Source organism: Bufo bufo, chromosome 2, assembly GCF_905171765.1.
Source record: "Bufo bufo chromosome 2, aBufBuf1.1, whole genome shotgun sequence".
Taxonomy (NCBI): Eukaryota; Metazoa; Chordata; class Amphibia; order Anura; family Bufonidae; genus Bufo; species Bufo bufo.
In genome coordinates this window covers 705,970,029-705,985,571 of record NC_053390.1, presented here as the reverse complement: position 1 = coordinate 705,985,571, position 15,543 = coordinate 705,970,029, and the positions used below count along the sequence as shown (strand labels likewise).

Below are 15,543 nucleotides of genomic sequence, written 5' to 3'. Positions count from 1 at the left end.
GTACATAGACCAGGGACCAGGAGATTACCTAAGGGAGCCAGGGTACTGGAACAGAGTGGCAGAGAGCTGGTGAGGATGATTTTTTTTTTTCATTAGGTACCACGCACTCCGGGTACTAGTTAAAAAGGGCCTTAATCCTGGAAAGTTCCTTTAAGTATCCTGAGCAGAATAGTAGTTTTATAAACAAAGCAAAACATGGTTTATTGGGCAAACTTTTTTGTATGCTTTGGTTGTTCCTGAAGCTGAAGAATGATTATAATGTATGACTTTTACATACTAATGTACAGTATATGGAAGCTGATGCTTATGTGCAAATTCATATTATATGGAAATGTTTATACTTTTAGACGTTGTTTTATTGTTTAAATCTGTTACCAATGTCGTTAGATATTTGATAAAAGTGCCTGTAAATACTGTCAAGAACATTTGTGTGACCAAGCCGCAGAAGAAGGCAATGAGGCGAAAGCCTGGTTTTAGGGGTGTGGAAGGCAGAGCCCCGAGGCAGAGTCTGGCGTTCTGTGTCTCTGTTTTTTATTAAGAGATTTTAATTTTCAAATCCTGGAAGTAAAATGAAAAGTGTGTGCGGAAAACCACATATTTTACCACTGGAGTCCGTTTTTTTTTCCATCTTCCTTCCACAAAGTGAATGAACCTAACAAATGTGGTGTTCCCGTGGCAATGGTGTAGACTGTAGTTCTATCAATTATCCTGGACAGTCTTTTATTTCTAATTTCTCAAATACCTTGCGTATAACCATCCGTGAAGGGCAATTATGTTTTGGAAGAAGATAAACTACTACTACTAATTCCTTGCTCCAAAGACATTGACACATTTATTTTTTTTGCTGTAGATTCATTCTGATACAAAAGTGATGTCAGAGTCACCAGACCACCTCATACAGCCCCCTTTTAAGATGATTGTTGAATTGTGCTATAAATGACGACAAGGTTGGCACATAATACCAACTAGGGTTGTCCGGCAACAGCCACAGTACTGTCCCAAAGTATGTTTCAGGAAGATACTGTCTATGACCTTCTTGCTCCAAATCGAGAAAACTGAGAATTATTATCTACTTCCCAATCCATGGGCTCAAACTCGAGAAGAACACCCGTTTGGGCAACAGTATACAGGGTACTCCTAACTATAGAAGAAATAAAATGTATTCAGCCCTCTAGGCAGTTGAAGAAACTATAGTAAAGGGTTTTCCAAGATTTTATAACTGATGATCTATCCTCTGGATCGGTGGGGGTCTGATACCTGGGAACCCGCGCTCCTGTGAGCACCATGGCCTGCTCACCAAGCACAGCGCAGTACATTGTATAGAGGCTGTGCTTGGTGTCACACTCACTTCTATGGGGCTGAGCTGTGCCGAGGCCATGTGACCAATGAACGTCTAGGAAAAGCTGAGAGAAGCCTATGAGGTTACTGACAGCACCGCTGCCTTCTCAAACAGCTGATGCCACCACCGATCAGATACTAATGACCTATCCAGAAGAAAAACTCCTTTAACCCTATAATTAGCCCCTTGTCTGCTGAATTTACTTCTACTAAATCTCTTGGTGTTGAGAATGTGGCTAGTTTCAGGGTTAAACCCTCATCCCCCTCTTCTGACCCTGCTTGTCTACCACTCTTTGCACCAGACATTCTGGTCGGTCTGGTTCTAGCCACCTGAGCCCCTGGCAGTCTATATGGTCTTGTGGCAGGCTCTAGTGAACAACCTAGGAGTAGCCTTAACTTTCTACCAACCCGGAGTGGTTAAGGAAGACTAGCAGCAGTTTCTGAGCTTGTTGACTGGATGGTGACCACTGTATGTACTTACACCACCCTCAAGATATATGCAAACACATATTATTAGATCTATTATTATTAGACAGTGTTAAGGCTGGGAGATCACCCAGGAGTCTTCTGCCAGGTTATTTGAAGCTGGCGGATATCTGTTTACTGGGGACACTGGTTTTGAGTGTGGATAAACATTATATGACATATATTTTTTTGTTTTAACCTGGTTCTCTTGTTAATTCACCCTAACTGTAGCTCTTTACTTTCTGTATGAGGGCAGCAGCTCGTCCCATATGACATTCCAGCACCTGGATCTCCCAGGAGTGCATTGCAATCAGCTCTCCTTAACCCCTTCCTCCCCTGCATAGAAAAAGGTCCTTCGTCCACAGCCACAGTGACTAAATATCACTATGTATGCAGAGCCACCTACCCCACTCCCAGTTTCCTTCTCCACTGTCTGGAACAGACTACCACTTAATGCAGTCATAGCAGTGGGCACTACCAGAGAGGACAATGTCACGTACATAGTAAACTGAACAATATTTTAATTGCATGTGTATTAGGGCTCATGCACACAAACGTTTTTTGCGTTCCGTATACGGGCCGTATTTTGACTCCGTATACGGAACCATTCATTTCAATGGATCCGCAAAAGATGCGGACAGCACTGTGTGTGCTGTCCGCATCCGTTGCTCCGTTCCGTGGCCCCACAAAAATTATGAGGCATGTCCTATTCTTGTCCGTTTTGTCCATTTCTATTATGGGCCTTCTGTTCCGTTCTGCAAATTGCAGAAGGCACACGGGGGGCATCCGTTTTTTGCGGATCCGCAATTTGCGGACCGCAAAAAACGGCACGGACATGTGCATGAGCCCTTACAATAAAGTTTTTATGTGATATCATGCCCTATTCATTGCATAGAAATACTTCTCCTGGGATAACCCCTTTAACATGTCGGTTTTTCTAAGCACGTGTTCCCCATGATATAACAATTTTATTACACACTGTTGTGCTACTCCTCTGTTAATCCTGCAAGAAATGTATGAATTAATTGACAAATGGGTGTTACCAGTTAAGGGTGTGTCCCTACACGCTTTGATACCGACCAATCAGTACTGCAAGGGCAAGACCATGGAGGGACACACCCCTTTGACAAAAGGAGAAATAAAAGATGTACCACAATTGTTATTTTATGCGCATTACAGGTCCTCTTTATTATTCAATTCTACTTTATGCATGTTAGAGTAAAGGGAATCCTTGAAAACAGATTTCACAGTGAGATGAAGTAAATTAACGTGGACGACTTTTGTCTACGCTTGTCTGTTAGATGTTGATGGCACGTGGAATAACCATGTCCAGTCGCTGACTAGTTGTCCATATGATTTGCAGTATAGCGCACAATTATGACATATTAACCAGGAAAGGGATGTTTTTGCCCCAGGAAATACAAACTATTATATTCTTTGTAAGACATATTTTAATTATAAATTACATAACATCATCCCTTTAAATGTGTTTCACAGGTTTCCATGGATCCAGCTACAAGTATACAAAATGCATGAGATTGTGCCATTCTACACATGTACACATTATGTACATCTGCACAGGCTGAGTATTATTACTGTGTTGTTGCATACCTGCCCATTACGCTCTGTGAATTTCCCTAGGAAATAGGATTTTTGTCCCTGAAATCAGATGCATCACTGAGTCTTTATGAAGAATATAGAAAGGATTAACGGGACTTATTTATTAGTTTATGCATATTTCTTGATTTCATCATACAATACGAGTACAAATGCACCACCCATGCCTCTCAGAACGTTGGACCAAGCACCCTTGAAGAAGGCTTTAGGTCCTTCATCTTTGGCAATCTTCTTCCAGCAGTCAATTGTTCCCCTGTACATGATATCAGCTGTTTGGGAAGTAAAACATTCAAAATATTAGAAAAAATAATAATCACCTGTCACCATGACATGCTATGTAATCTGCAGGCAGCATGTTATAGAGCAGGAAGAGCTGAGCAGATTGATATATCATTTTGTGGCTAAAGATCCAGCAAAACTTGTAATTTATGCATTAATATCTGCTGTGTAGTCAAGTGGGTGGGCTTCTCAGTGACTGACCGCTATCTCTGTGTACACACTCATACGGGGGATGCCATCAGTCACTGACAGTCAGCCCACGGGGGCAACTGAGCTGAGAAAGAGCAGAGATTTAAATGCATAAATTACAAACTGTAATAAATCTTTTGCCAAACACAATTATATATCAGTCTGCTCATCTTTTCCTGCTCTATAACATATTGCCTGCCGATTGCATAGCCTTTCATGGTGGTATGTTCTCTTTAAAGGGAGTCTGTCAACAGTTTAGTCCGTGCAAAACTGGTGACGTTAGGTAGGGACTGTGGCACTTTTTTTTACTGGCCACTGCTCCTGCAAGGCAGTTTGAAGAGACCTGTGCATTCAGCTTCTTCACAATCCAGTGACTCCTGTTTGGATGTTACAGCTGTCACTCAAAGCAGAGGGGAGGGTGGTGAAGGAGCTCAATGCAGAGAGCCTTTCAGAGTGAAGATCCACCTTCAGTGCACTTGCAGAAGCAGAACCTCGCAGAATGATAATAAAAGCTGTCCTGCTCTCCCTGGTACCTACCTGGCACTGGCAGCAGTTTAACATGGTGAAAACTGCTGATAGACTCACTTTAAGCAACCAAAGGCTGTAAAAGTATCATATATTATGCAAACAAACGATGACCCAATGTCTTCCATATTTATTATGAAAAGAATGCAAGATAAACCACCCAACAAGACCACCCAAAGTGACCTCCAGTAGTCTAGTTTTGGGAATTTAACCATTCTTATCTTACCTCCTTTCCTGCCAGACTGCATCATCATACGACGTCGGACTGTGTCAAAAGGATAGGACATAATACCGGCCACGGCAGTGACACTCTGAGCAATCATCCAGCTTACTACAATGTGCACATTCTTAGGATCTGGCAGCATGCCTGTAAGAAAATCACAAAGAAATAGCTTAGTGTGAGAATGCCACATTGTATACAGTTAAACACATGGGGTTTTACTATACGGTCCATCCAGGTTGTTCTGGATTTAATGATTTGTTACCAGGTCAAACTGATAAGTTATGAAATGACCAACATCCAAATAATTTAGAGGAAAAGTACACCAAGGTAAATACTATAGGCTTCATCTAAATAAACAGCAAAGGATTAGGGAGTTAGTTGAATTTCATTCTATAACCATACGTATAACTAGGAAATCATGTCTGATATGAGTAACATTTACATACATCTACATACAGCATCATTATATGATTTCTCTTACCCTTAGCAGTATCATAGACACCAAAATAGGCTGCTCTGTAAATGATGATGCCCTGGACAGACACATTGAATCCCTGGTAGAGACCTTTAGCACCATCTGACTTCCAGATTCTGGTTAAGCAATCTGCGAGACCTTTAAACTCTCTTTGGGCTGGACCTTTACCCACATCAGCAGCTAGACGGGTTCTAGCGAAATCCAGAGGGTATACAAAGCACAGGGAAGTGGCACCAGCTGCTCCTCCGGATGCCAGGTTACCAAGGAAAAACCTCCAGAACTGAGTGTGCCTGTCTACACCCCCCAGAAAGATCTGCTTGTACTTGTCCTTAAAGGCAAAGTTGAGAGCTTGGGTTGGGAAATAACGGATGACATTGGCAAGGTTGCCTCTCCAGAAGGAAATGAGGCCTTGTTCTTTGGGAATTCGGACCACGCAGTCCATGATCCCCTTGTATTGCATTTCTGCTGTAATCTGCTTGCTGGCATGCTGGACCTAAAGATAAAGGTTGAAGAAGGTAAGTATTTCTGTAGGCTGGGAAGCTTATATATTAAAAGTAGTCTAAATACTGTATAAGGAGTCATTTCCATTGCAGATTATATGTGCTAATTACAGGGAGTGCAGAATTATTAGGCAAATGAGTATTTTGACCACATCATCCTCTTTATGCATGTTGTCTTACTCCAAGCTGTATAGGCTCGAAAGCCTACTACCAATTAAGCATATTAGGTGATGTGCATCTCTGTAATGAGAAGGGGTGTGGTCTAATGACATCAACACCCTATATTAGGTGTGCATAATTATTAGGCAACTTCCTTTCCTTTGGCAAAATGGGTCAAAAGAAGGACTTGACAGGCTCAGAAAAGTCAAAAATAGTGAGATATCTTGCAGAGGGATGCAGCACTCTTAAAATTGCAAAGCTTCTGAAGAGTGATCATCGAACAATCAAGCGTTTCATTCAAAATAGTCAACAGGGTCGCAAGAAGCGTGTGGAAAAACCAAGGCGCAAAATAACTGCCCATGAACTGAGAAAAGTCAAGCGTGCAGCTGCCAAGATGCCACTTGCCACCAGTTTGGCCATATTTCAGATCTGCAACATCACTGGAGTGCCCAAAAGCACAAGGTGTGCAATACTCAGAGACATGGCCAATGTAAGAAAGGCTGAAAGACGACCACCACTGAACAAGACACACAAGCTGAAACGTCAAGACTGGGCCAAGAAATATCTCAAGACTGATTTTTCTAAGGTTTTATGGACTGATGAAATGAGAGTGAGTCTTGATGGGCCAGATGGATGGGCCCGTGGCTGGATTGGTAAAGGGCAGAGAGCTCCAGTCCGACTCAGACGCCAGCAAGGTGGAGGTGGAGTACTGGTTTGGGCTGGTATCATCAAAGATGAGCTTGTGGGGCCTTTTCGGGTTGAGGATGGAGTCAAGCTCAACTCCCAGTCCTACTGCCAGTTTCTGGAAGACACCTTCTTCAAGCAGTGGTACAGGAAGAAGTCTGCATCCTTCAAGAAAAACATGATTTTCATGCAGGACAATGCTCCATCACACGCGTCCAAGTACTCCACAGCGTGGCTGGCAAGAAAGGGTATAAAAGAAGAAAATCTAATGACATGGCCTCCTTGTTCACCTGATCTGAACCCCATTGAGAACCTGTGGTCCATCATCAAATGTGAGATTTACAAGGAGGGAAAACAGTACACCTCTCTGAACAGTGTCTGGGAGGCTGTGGTTGCTGCTGCACGCAATGTTGATGGTGAACAGATCAAAACACTGACAGAATCCATGGATGGCAGGCTTTTGAGTGTCCTTGCAAAGAAAGGTGGCTATATTGGTCACTGATTTGTTTTTGTTTTGTTTTTGAATGTCAGAAATGTATATTTGTGAATGTTGAGATGTTATATTGGTTTCACTGGTAAAAATAAATAATTGAAATGGGTATATATTTGTTTTTTGTTAAGTTGCCTAATAATTATGCACAGTAATAGTCACCTGCACACACAGATATCCCCCTAAAATAGCTAAAACTAAAAACAAACTGAAAACTACTTCCAAAAATATTCAGCTTTGATATTAATGAGTTTTTTGGGTTCATTGAGAACATGGTTGTTGTTCAATAATAAAATTAATCCTCAAAAATACAACTTGCCTAATAATTCTGCACTCCCTGTACATTTATAAGCTGAACAATATATGTCGACATACATCTAAATGTTTGGCATTGATGCACATTCACACTTCTCCATGTCTTTCCTTTCGCATGTTAAAGGATTTCATAATTTAAAAGGGGTATCCCATGAAAGATAATGATAAATGAAAAGCGCGTTAAAATAAGTAATTTATGTGTTGAAATGTATTAAAAAGTACTTTATTAAAGTAACTTAAATTGGTGTCAGTTATAGTGCCCTTAGTGGGGTTTTTTCAGTGCCAATAGCTTTGTCCACCTGGTGAATCCAGCTGTGGTGGACATGTGTGTGCTGTTTGTCTTGGTCTGCTAGCTCTGGCTCAGGGCTGCGCATTAATCCAATCTGGTAAAGCTTCTTCTCTACTTGTCAGAGGAGGTGACTGCACATATTCCACTACCTCTGACAAGTAGAGAAAAAGTATCATCATGCTTGATTAATGAGCATGTAGCAGACGAAGCCAATCGGCACATGTGTGTCCACCACAGCTTGAGTCACCACGCTGATACAGCTATGGGTGAAGAGAAGAACTAGGGGGTGCTACCACTGCCACCAAAGTAAGTCATCTAAAAAAAAAATACATTAATACATTTGTTGATAAACGTATTTATCTTAACAAGGTCTTTGCATTTATTAAAAATATTTTTCATGGGATAAGTTTGTTAAATATAATAATGAATAGTGATTTCAGGTGCTACTGTCTTTTCTAAACTTCACACTTACACCCATCTATTGGCTAGTCCACCTCTCCTCTCAATTCTCATTTGAAGTGAATAGAGTAAACTGCTCATGGATGGAGTGGCGCCATTCCTGGAAAGAAGCTGTTTTTTTTTTTCTGACATCAAATAATCTCAGGGTACCATCTTTGAGCAACCTCTGCTCTGGCCATAACCTTGCCTCTCTACTTCGCTTACCTTCTCACCCATGCAAACCTTGTAAAGCATCTTTTTTATTCAATCTTCCAGTTGCCAAAACTTAAAGCGAACCTTTCACCTGCATTTCACTTAATAAACTATCAAAAGTACCTTATAGATCATCCTCATCGTGTTATCATACAGTCTTGTCCCGCTTTTCTGCCATGTATATGCATGAAAAAATCGCCTTATAAAGTACTCTTCTCCAGCTCCACAAGTCACGGTAGAAGTCAAGGGGGTAGCCCTTCCTTCACTCCAGGCTGTAACTCCCCTGCCCTAACCCCGCCTCTATGCAGTCTAATTGACACCCGGCTCAGTCGCCGGGACCGCGCTTGTACAGGCGGCGCATGCGCCGTCGGACTCAAGCGCGATCCTGTAACTGAATTGCGCATGCGCCGTCCCCGATGCCTGCCTGTCTTCAAGATAGCCATCTAATTAAATCTGGGTTTTTCACATGTGTATATCTATGTATAGATAGATAGCCCCATGAAATATGCAGAGTTTTTGACATATAATACCTGCTGAATATGATAACAATGCTCCAGATGATCACTGGCTTGCGATCTGAGGCAAGTCAACAGTGATCACGTGGACGCATGGAGCGTGAAGATCGGGGCGCGTGAGGAAGAGAAGACAGGCAGGCATCGGGGACGGCGCATGCGCGATTCAGTTACAGGATCGCGCTTGAGTCCGACGGCGCAAAACACGGACACCGGAAATGTGCATTCCGCAATTTGTGGACCACACATCGCCGGCACTATAATAGCAAATGCCTAATCTTGTCCGCAATTACGGAAAAGAATAGGACATGTTCTATTTTTTTGCGGAAACGGAAGCACGGATGCGGAAGTGCGGATCCGCAAATGCAGCAGCTGCTCACATTGCTTTGATAAAGGCACTTGCATGTGTCGAAACGCGCGTCACCTCTTCTATGAGTGGCGAATAAACCCGATATAATTGCAGTACCACGGAGTGCCGGTCTCTTCCTTCATTTAAGAATAGGACATGTTCTATTTTTTTGCGGAAACGGAAGCACGGATGCGGAAGTGCGGATCCGGAAGTGCGGATGCGGACAGCACATTCCGGCCCCATTGAAAATGAATGGGTCTGCACCCGTTCCGCAAAATTACGTAACGAATGCAGACCCATAATGGACCCTTACTGTATGGTCATGTTTTGGTCAGGGGTTTTCCAGGAATTCAGTATTGATAACCTATCCTCATGATAGGTCATCAATATTCAATCGATGGGGGTCCGACAGGCGGCATCCTAGCCGATCAGCTGTTTTAAGAGACTGAAGTGCTCCGGAAAGCGCTGTGGCATCTTCAGAGCAAAGTAAGCACTGCTTTGCACATTGTTTTGTGGCTGTGCCTGGTGTTCCAGCCCAGACCCATTCACTTGAATCAGACTGAGCTGCGCCAAGGCCATCTGATCTATGAACATGATGGCATTAGCCTAGGACAGTGATGGCTAACCTCCGGTATTCCAGTTGTGGAGAAACTATGACTCCCAGCATTCTCCATTCATTTCTATTGAGTTCTGAGAACAGCCAAGCAAGTGTACAGCTGGAGGTTAGCCATCACAGGCCTAGGAAGAGGTCGCAACGCTCACCACAGCACCGTAGCCTCTTCAAACAGCTAATCGACAGGGTGCCAGGAGTCGGACCCCCACTAATCAGATATTGATAACCTATCCTAAGGATAGGCCAGCAAAACTGAACTTCCTGAAAACCTTTAAATATTCCTTGGCCCTGGTACGGCTGGTATACTTACTCTGAAAATAAATGTCAGAAGGACTGCATTATCCTTTTTCATGGTTTCTCTGTCTGATATTAAAATGAGTCCAGCCCTAGGTGGCAAAACTTTCAAAAAAGCATTATACAGCCATTCTTACATGGATTTTCAAAGTACACCAGCCTCATTAGGTCTAAGAGATCTATTTAATATCGCATGCTTTTGCTTTGTGAAATCTGGTGACAGATCCAGTGAATGAGGCTGAGATGCAATACCAGAAAATGGGTGAAATGGACAAGAAAGGAAATGCGTTTAGAAAATTTTAAGGCCTTTAAGATCATAAAGTGTCCTGTTTTTGTGACCCACAGTTTGTGTAATCTGTATATGAACCTGGCAGCAAGTTTTCAGCTCTCCTGCAGCGCCACCATGAGTTTAATAAAGGCATTACACATGTTCATGGTCGCGTACTTGGTATTACATAGGAATGAATGCTTTCTATAGCTTCCTTTTGCTATAGCTAATTAATAAAAATCCTAAATCGGGGACTCCCTTTATTAACTCAGAACTGTCTAATAGGTTATCTTCAATGTCACTAGATGGTAGAGACATTTTAACGTCATTTATGGAAGGCACTAAAGCTTTACTAGGAGCTAAGGATATAGAAATCATATTGGAAACTCCATGGCATAGCGGGACTCAGTCTTTATGTTTTTCTGTAGGTTTGATTCAGATGTCCTGACTACTACGTCTCGTCTGTTGACTGCTCAGTTGTCACAATCAAATACATTCTAGTAATATGTTGTGAGCCAGTAAGTCACCAACAGTAATGTTATGTTCTGCAGTGTGTCCGGGGAAAGGATATCCAATAAAGCCTGATGTCACCGGCCACATGTCCTAAAGGAACTGAAAATAGCTTTATGGCCCTGGGATGGGCTATGGTTTGTGAAACAGAGGATAAGGACCAGCAGAAAGGTCACGTAATCATTTCTAGTTGGTTACATCGATGGACGGATTTATAGATCGATAGTTGGTTAGATAGAGATTATCTAGAGACAGACAGAGGCACAGATGCGGATTATGTAGGTAGGTTTTTCACATTTCTTTCATTGCTCCATTATGAACTGGTAAATTAGCTCCAATTAATGCATTACTAAACCTGGAATATCGCCCTTAGAAAAGCAGTACTTTTGCCTACACTCTAGTACTATTCACGCCTGTACGTACAGTACATACATTGTTTTGGTGCTTCTCAGATAATGCGTATTAGCGATAAGTGTTGGGTTTTTCCTGGATGTTCACTGCAGTCATACACTTCCCAGCCTGAAACGGATCCGTAAATATCAGAATATTGAGCAGAAAAGTCCATGTTGCTGTACTCCATTTAACTACTACGTCTGTCTGTCTGGAATGGTCCTCTGTAGCTGAACTCGTGTTCTTTATGCATTCGGATCTCCTGTAGATCATAAGCCGTGTACCCCTATTCCAATAAATTGTATCGCAGTACCCTCAGGCTTACACTGCACAGTAGAAGCTAAGCATGAGAACAGTGTAAGTATTGCTTAAAGGGGTTTTGACCTCTCAAAATGACCTCTATTGAGGAGGTCCCTGAATGCGACTAAGCTGCAGGAAGGCCATGTGACGTCACAGGCTGAGGAGGAAGCTGCGGCACTTGCCCTTCCAAAAGCTTGTTGTAGGGCAGTGGCGTAGCTAGGAATAACTGGACCCCACAGCATATTTTTGAATGGGGCCCCTCCTCCCCCAGTAATTTTTTCACAACCCCTTACTTTCAAGCCGCCCCCATTCCTGTGGCTAGTAAAGATCGCTCTCTCAGACCAGGCCCGGCAGCTGTTCCATTCGTCTATACTGTCACTGTATATCATTTCATTGTGTAATACTGTTGAGGGTGCCCTGACAAAATCTTTTAGTCCTCCTCCTCCTGGATGGGCCCCTTCTGGGTCAGGGCCCCAAAGCAGCCGCTTCCCCGGCTTCCCCTATAGCTACGCCCCTGTTGTAGGGGGTGCTGGGTGTCAGATCCCTACTGATCTGATATCGATGACCTATCCTAAGGATAGGTCATCATTATTTATTCTGGGAAAAAGACCCCTGTAAAGACACAGAGTGTACCTCCCTGGGGTCCAAGTACCACAAGTGGAGAACCGGGGCTGTAGATGAATGTGTCTTGTGTAGGGGATGTCATTATGGTTCCAACTATCCATTGGCCGTTATCATCTAGATTCACTAGAATAGCATGCAGAACGTCAGTTTGTCCCCTTGCCTGCCTGTCCTTCCATGTCGCAGATGAGTGTCTGTGACATTGTGGTGATAAAAGAAATACACTGTCGTAAGTCTGTTATAAAAAGCAAAAAGTTGTTCCTTTTAATTCATTTATTCTACACATTTGTTCATTGAACTGATTCTGTGTTTAGAATCAGTATACAAAGCGCTAACATTGCAATCAATGAAAAGTAAAGTAAATTGCTTCTTACTGTTGCACATACTATTACTACTATTACTATTGATACTGCTGTAGCCTGTATCAAAGCACACGACTGGCATTAAAATAACGGAATATACATATAATACCATACTATAGGCACTCGTTATGGGTTTATACTGTACTCAACTGGAGGTCGTATATCACAGCTCCACAATAATGTGCAAACAATAAAAGCTACAAACTGTCCAACCAATCACGTGTTTTTATACCTAATTCTGATGTGATATACTTCACCGTTGGAAGCCTGTTATATCACCCAGATTCCTGGATGTGGATCCTCGGAGATCCTCTGAATGGGGAAAAGTTAGTTGCTGCTGCCTGTAGGAGCAGGAAAGAGGAGGAAGAGGTCCCAGCCAATACTTCCCATCAGTGCACGAATGATCTGCGCTACTTGCATTGACTGCAAGGGAAGATAAGTCACTTTCTCAACAGTTAAGTGACTTGTTTGAAAGCGTTTGGCTTGTTGGACTGTCGGTTGCTTTTATTGCTTGCTCACTAGAGTAGAGCTGTGATATTAAAATAACAGAATACACCAATAATTGCACAGCAGCGTCACTTGTAAGAAGCCAGCACTGGGAAGACTGACTTGGCATGTGTCCCAGGACAACCATGTGACAGGTCAGTTCTAAAAACAGTCAATGGGCCGAGCAGGAGACACTTTCCATATTTAGTCAGTCCTAGCTATGCCTGGAATATGTCGCGTAGTGCCCTCCCCACAGTCCCAGCACTGCCCATTCTGGCACTAGAATGCGGTTTGCTCATCTTGTGACCTTCCAAGCTCCATGCACTCCATGACTTACAAGAAGAATACAAGCGTGCAAACATTTACTAGCCCCACATACAATCCCATACTGCAAATAGTACATATTCTATCAGAAAACATATGCAAGCATGTAATTCTCCCCTAATATTACAGAATCTAACTGATGCATATACAGTAAAAGTAGACATGCTGTTCTACTACTACTACTACTACTACCACTAACATCATGAATACTAGTCATAAAAATATTAATGATGTTACCTGTAGCAACAGTTTAACTCTTTCAATTGGGGCCACAGCAGTCTTAGAAATAGCTGCAGCAATACCACCAGCTAAAAAGTCCTTGAGAAAGCTGATCGCTTGGTCACTCATCTTGACGGTGGTGGAGACGAAGCACCTGCTTCCTTATACTAGAATATCAGTCCTTCTCCAGGCAGCTTCCTGTCTGCACTGACAGCCAAAATAGGACGAGTGACAAACCAACTCCTCTTTATAAAGACACTGGATCTCCTCCAGGGGTGGGATCGTGGATGATTCTTGTAATTGGCTGCCATGTCCAGATTAGAGGGCACAGAGGAGCATGGGAGACATGTTGCTTTATGGAGACCCCCATGATTCACATAGGGACATTTAAAGGGCATTTTAATGTTATCTGCTCGGGAGTGAGCAGCGTTTTGTCACGGCATGTTCCCATAATATTAATAGCATGCTAGGTAGTCTAAGAAAAGCTAGGGACACTGCGGAATCAGAATAATGGAGATATTAATAGGATGACTTCTTGCCCCCTATGAAACAAAGTTTTGCCTTAAAATGTATAAACTATATTGACCTGCATCAGACTGAAAAATATTAAAGACAATTTTGAAGACAATGTTAGGCCTCATGCACACAAACATATGTATTTTGCGGTCCGCAAATTACCGGTCCTGAAAATATGAATACTGTCCTTGTTGCATCCACATTTTTTGGATTGACTTTAATTGGTCCGTGGTCAAATACAGGACATGTTCTATCTTTTTTCAGAATAGACATTTGGTTTTAGAAAGCATACATAGTGCATCCATATGTCCGCAAAATGTGGACCACTGAGCCGCTGAAAATGTGGACAGCACATGGACCACATCCATATTTTGTGGATCTATGATTTGCGGACCGCAAAACGCATACAGTCGCATACATGAGGCCCTGATGTGATTTTATTATTTTACAGTGAGGGACATTAAATACTATCGTGACATATTGTAGAGACAGACCATAGAGTTGGTTAATGGGCCCACAGAGAGGGGGCCCCATCCTCTCCCTCATGGACAATGTGAACCAGTACAGCACTGGGCCCTCCTGTTGTGGTATCAGGGGTAAGGCTGAATCAACCAATACTTGAGAGGGGGCTGCTCTATTTTATTTTTATACAGAATAAAATTGTTGCATTGCAATTGATTTCTTCCTTTATTGGACACTTTTGGATTACTTTTCATCTGTACAAATATAGTTAGATCTGTAATCGGCTTTACTCAGTTTGTCACATTAAAGGCATTATCCCATGACTAATGTAAAAAATGAAAATCAGACATTATATAGTACATGACAGTCTCCTTCTAACAAAGCTAGAACCAGCCCTGTACCTCACATGGATCCAGAGATCTTCTCATTCATTGCTCTGCTAGATTATATCAAGCTGACAGCTCAGGGGAGTGTCTTTTCTGCTGCAGCTCAGGGGGCGTGTCTCTCCTCTCCCTATCACAGCTCAGGGGAGTGTCTTTTCTGCTGCAGCTCAGGGGGCGTGTCCATGCTCTGCCTATCACAGCTCAGGGGGCAGTTGAATAATGAAACTGAGCATGTGCGGCCTTCTCAGTGAGCAGGTCAAAGAAATAAGACAAAAAACAAAGAACAGGTGGCGCTATACAGATACATTTTATTGAATAACTCAGTGGCTATGCAAAGTTTTTAATGACATGCAATTACAAAAGTATTCAGATCCAAGTGCTGGTTTGAAAACTAGAATATTTTTTGTGGGACAACCCCTTTAACTGCAACAATTTAGTGATTTCACACTCTCCATTCACTTACTGGTTTCATATAAAGTTTTTTTTTTGTTACTTGTACAAACGTAATGCATTTTGTTCATTAGCACGTAATGCAGATATTTCATATTCTGCACAAGTCACCTTCACAACCACTTCCATATGACATTGCAGGCCTTGCTTCTAGGTACAACTATGCCAGTCAAAGTAAAGTCACCATGTGACACTTGGTGTGACCAGAGAGCACAAGCTGCTTCGTCCCGAAGCTGGATAACTGTTACTATGGCTTTACAGGACACTAGTGCTACAAATAAGTCT

At 42.5% G+C, this 15,543-nt stretch overlaps 1 protein-coding gene across 1 annotated transcript; it reads right to left on the bottom strand.

Moving 5' to 3' along the window:
• Window positions 1–2,962: 2,962 nt before the first annotated feature.
• On the bottom strand, window positions 2,963–13,673 carry SLC25A4 (solute carrier family 25 member 4). Its single transcript, XM_040418754.1, has 4 exons — window positions 13,466–13,673; window positions 5,118–5,604; window positions 4,640–4,780; window positions 2,963–3,689 (listed from the first exon to the last, which is right to left on the bottom strand). The coding sequence occupies exons 1-4, from the start codon at window positions 13,574–13,576 to the stop codon at window positions 3,532–3,534; spliced, it is 897 nt and encodes a 298-aa protein (XP_040274688.1). The 5' UTR covers window positions 13,577–13,673; the 3' UTR covers window positions 2,963–3,531.
• Window positions 13,674–15,543: the final 1,870 nt, after the last annotated feature.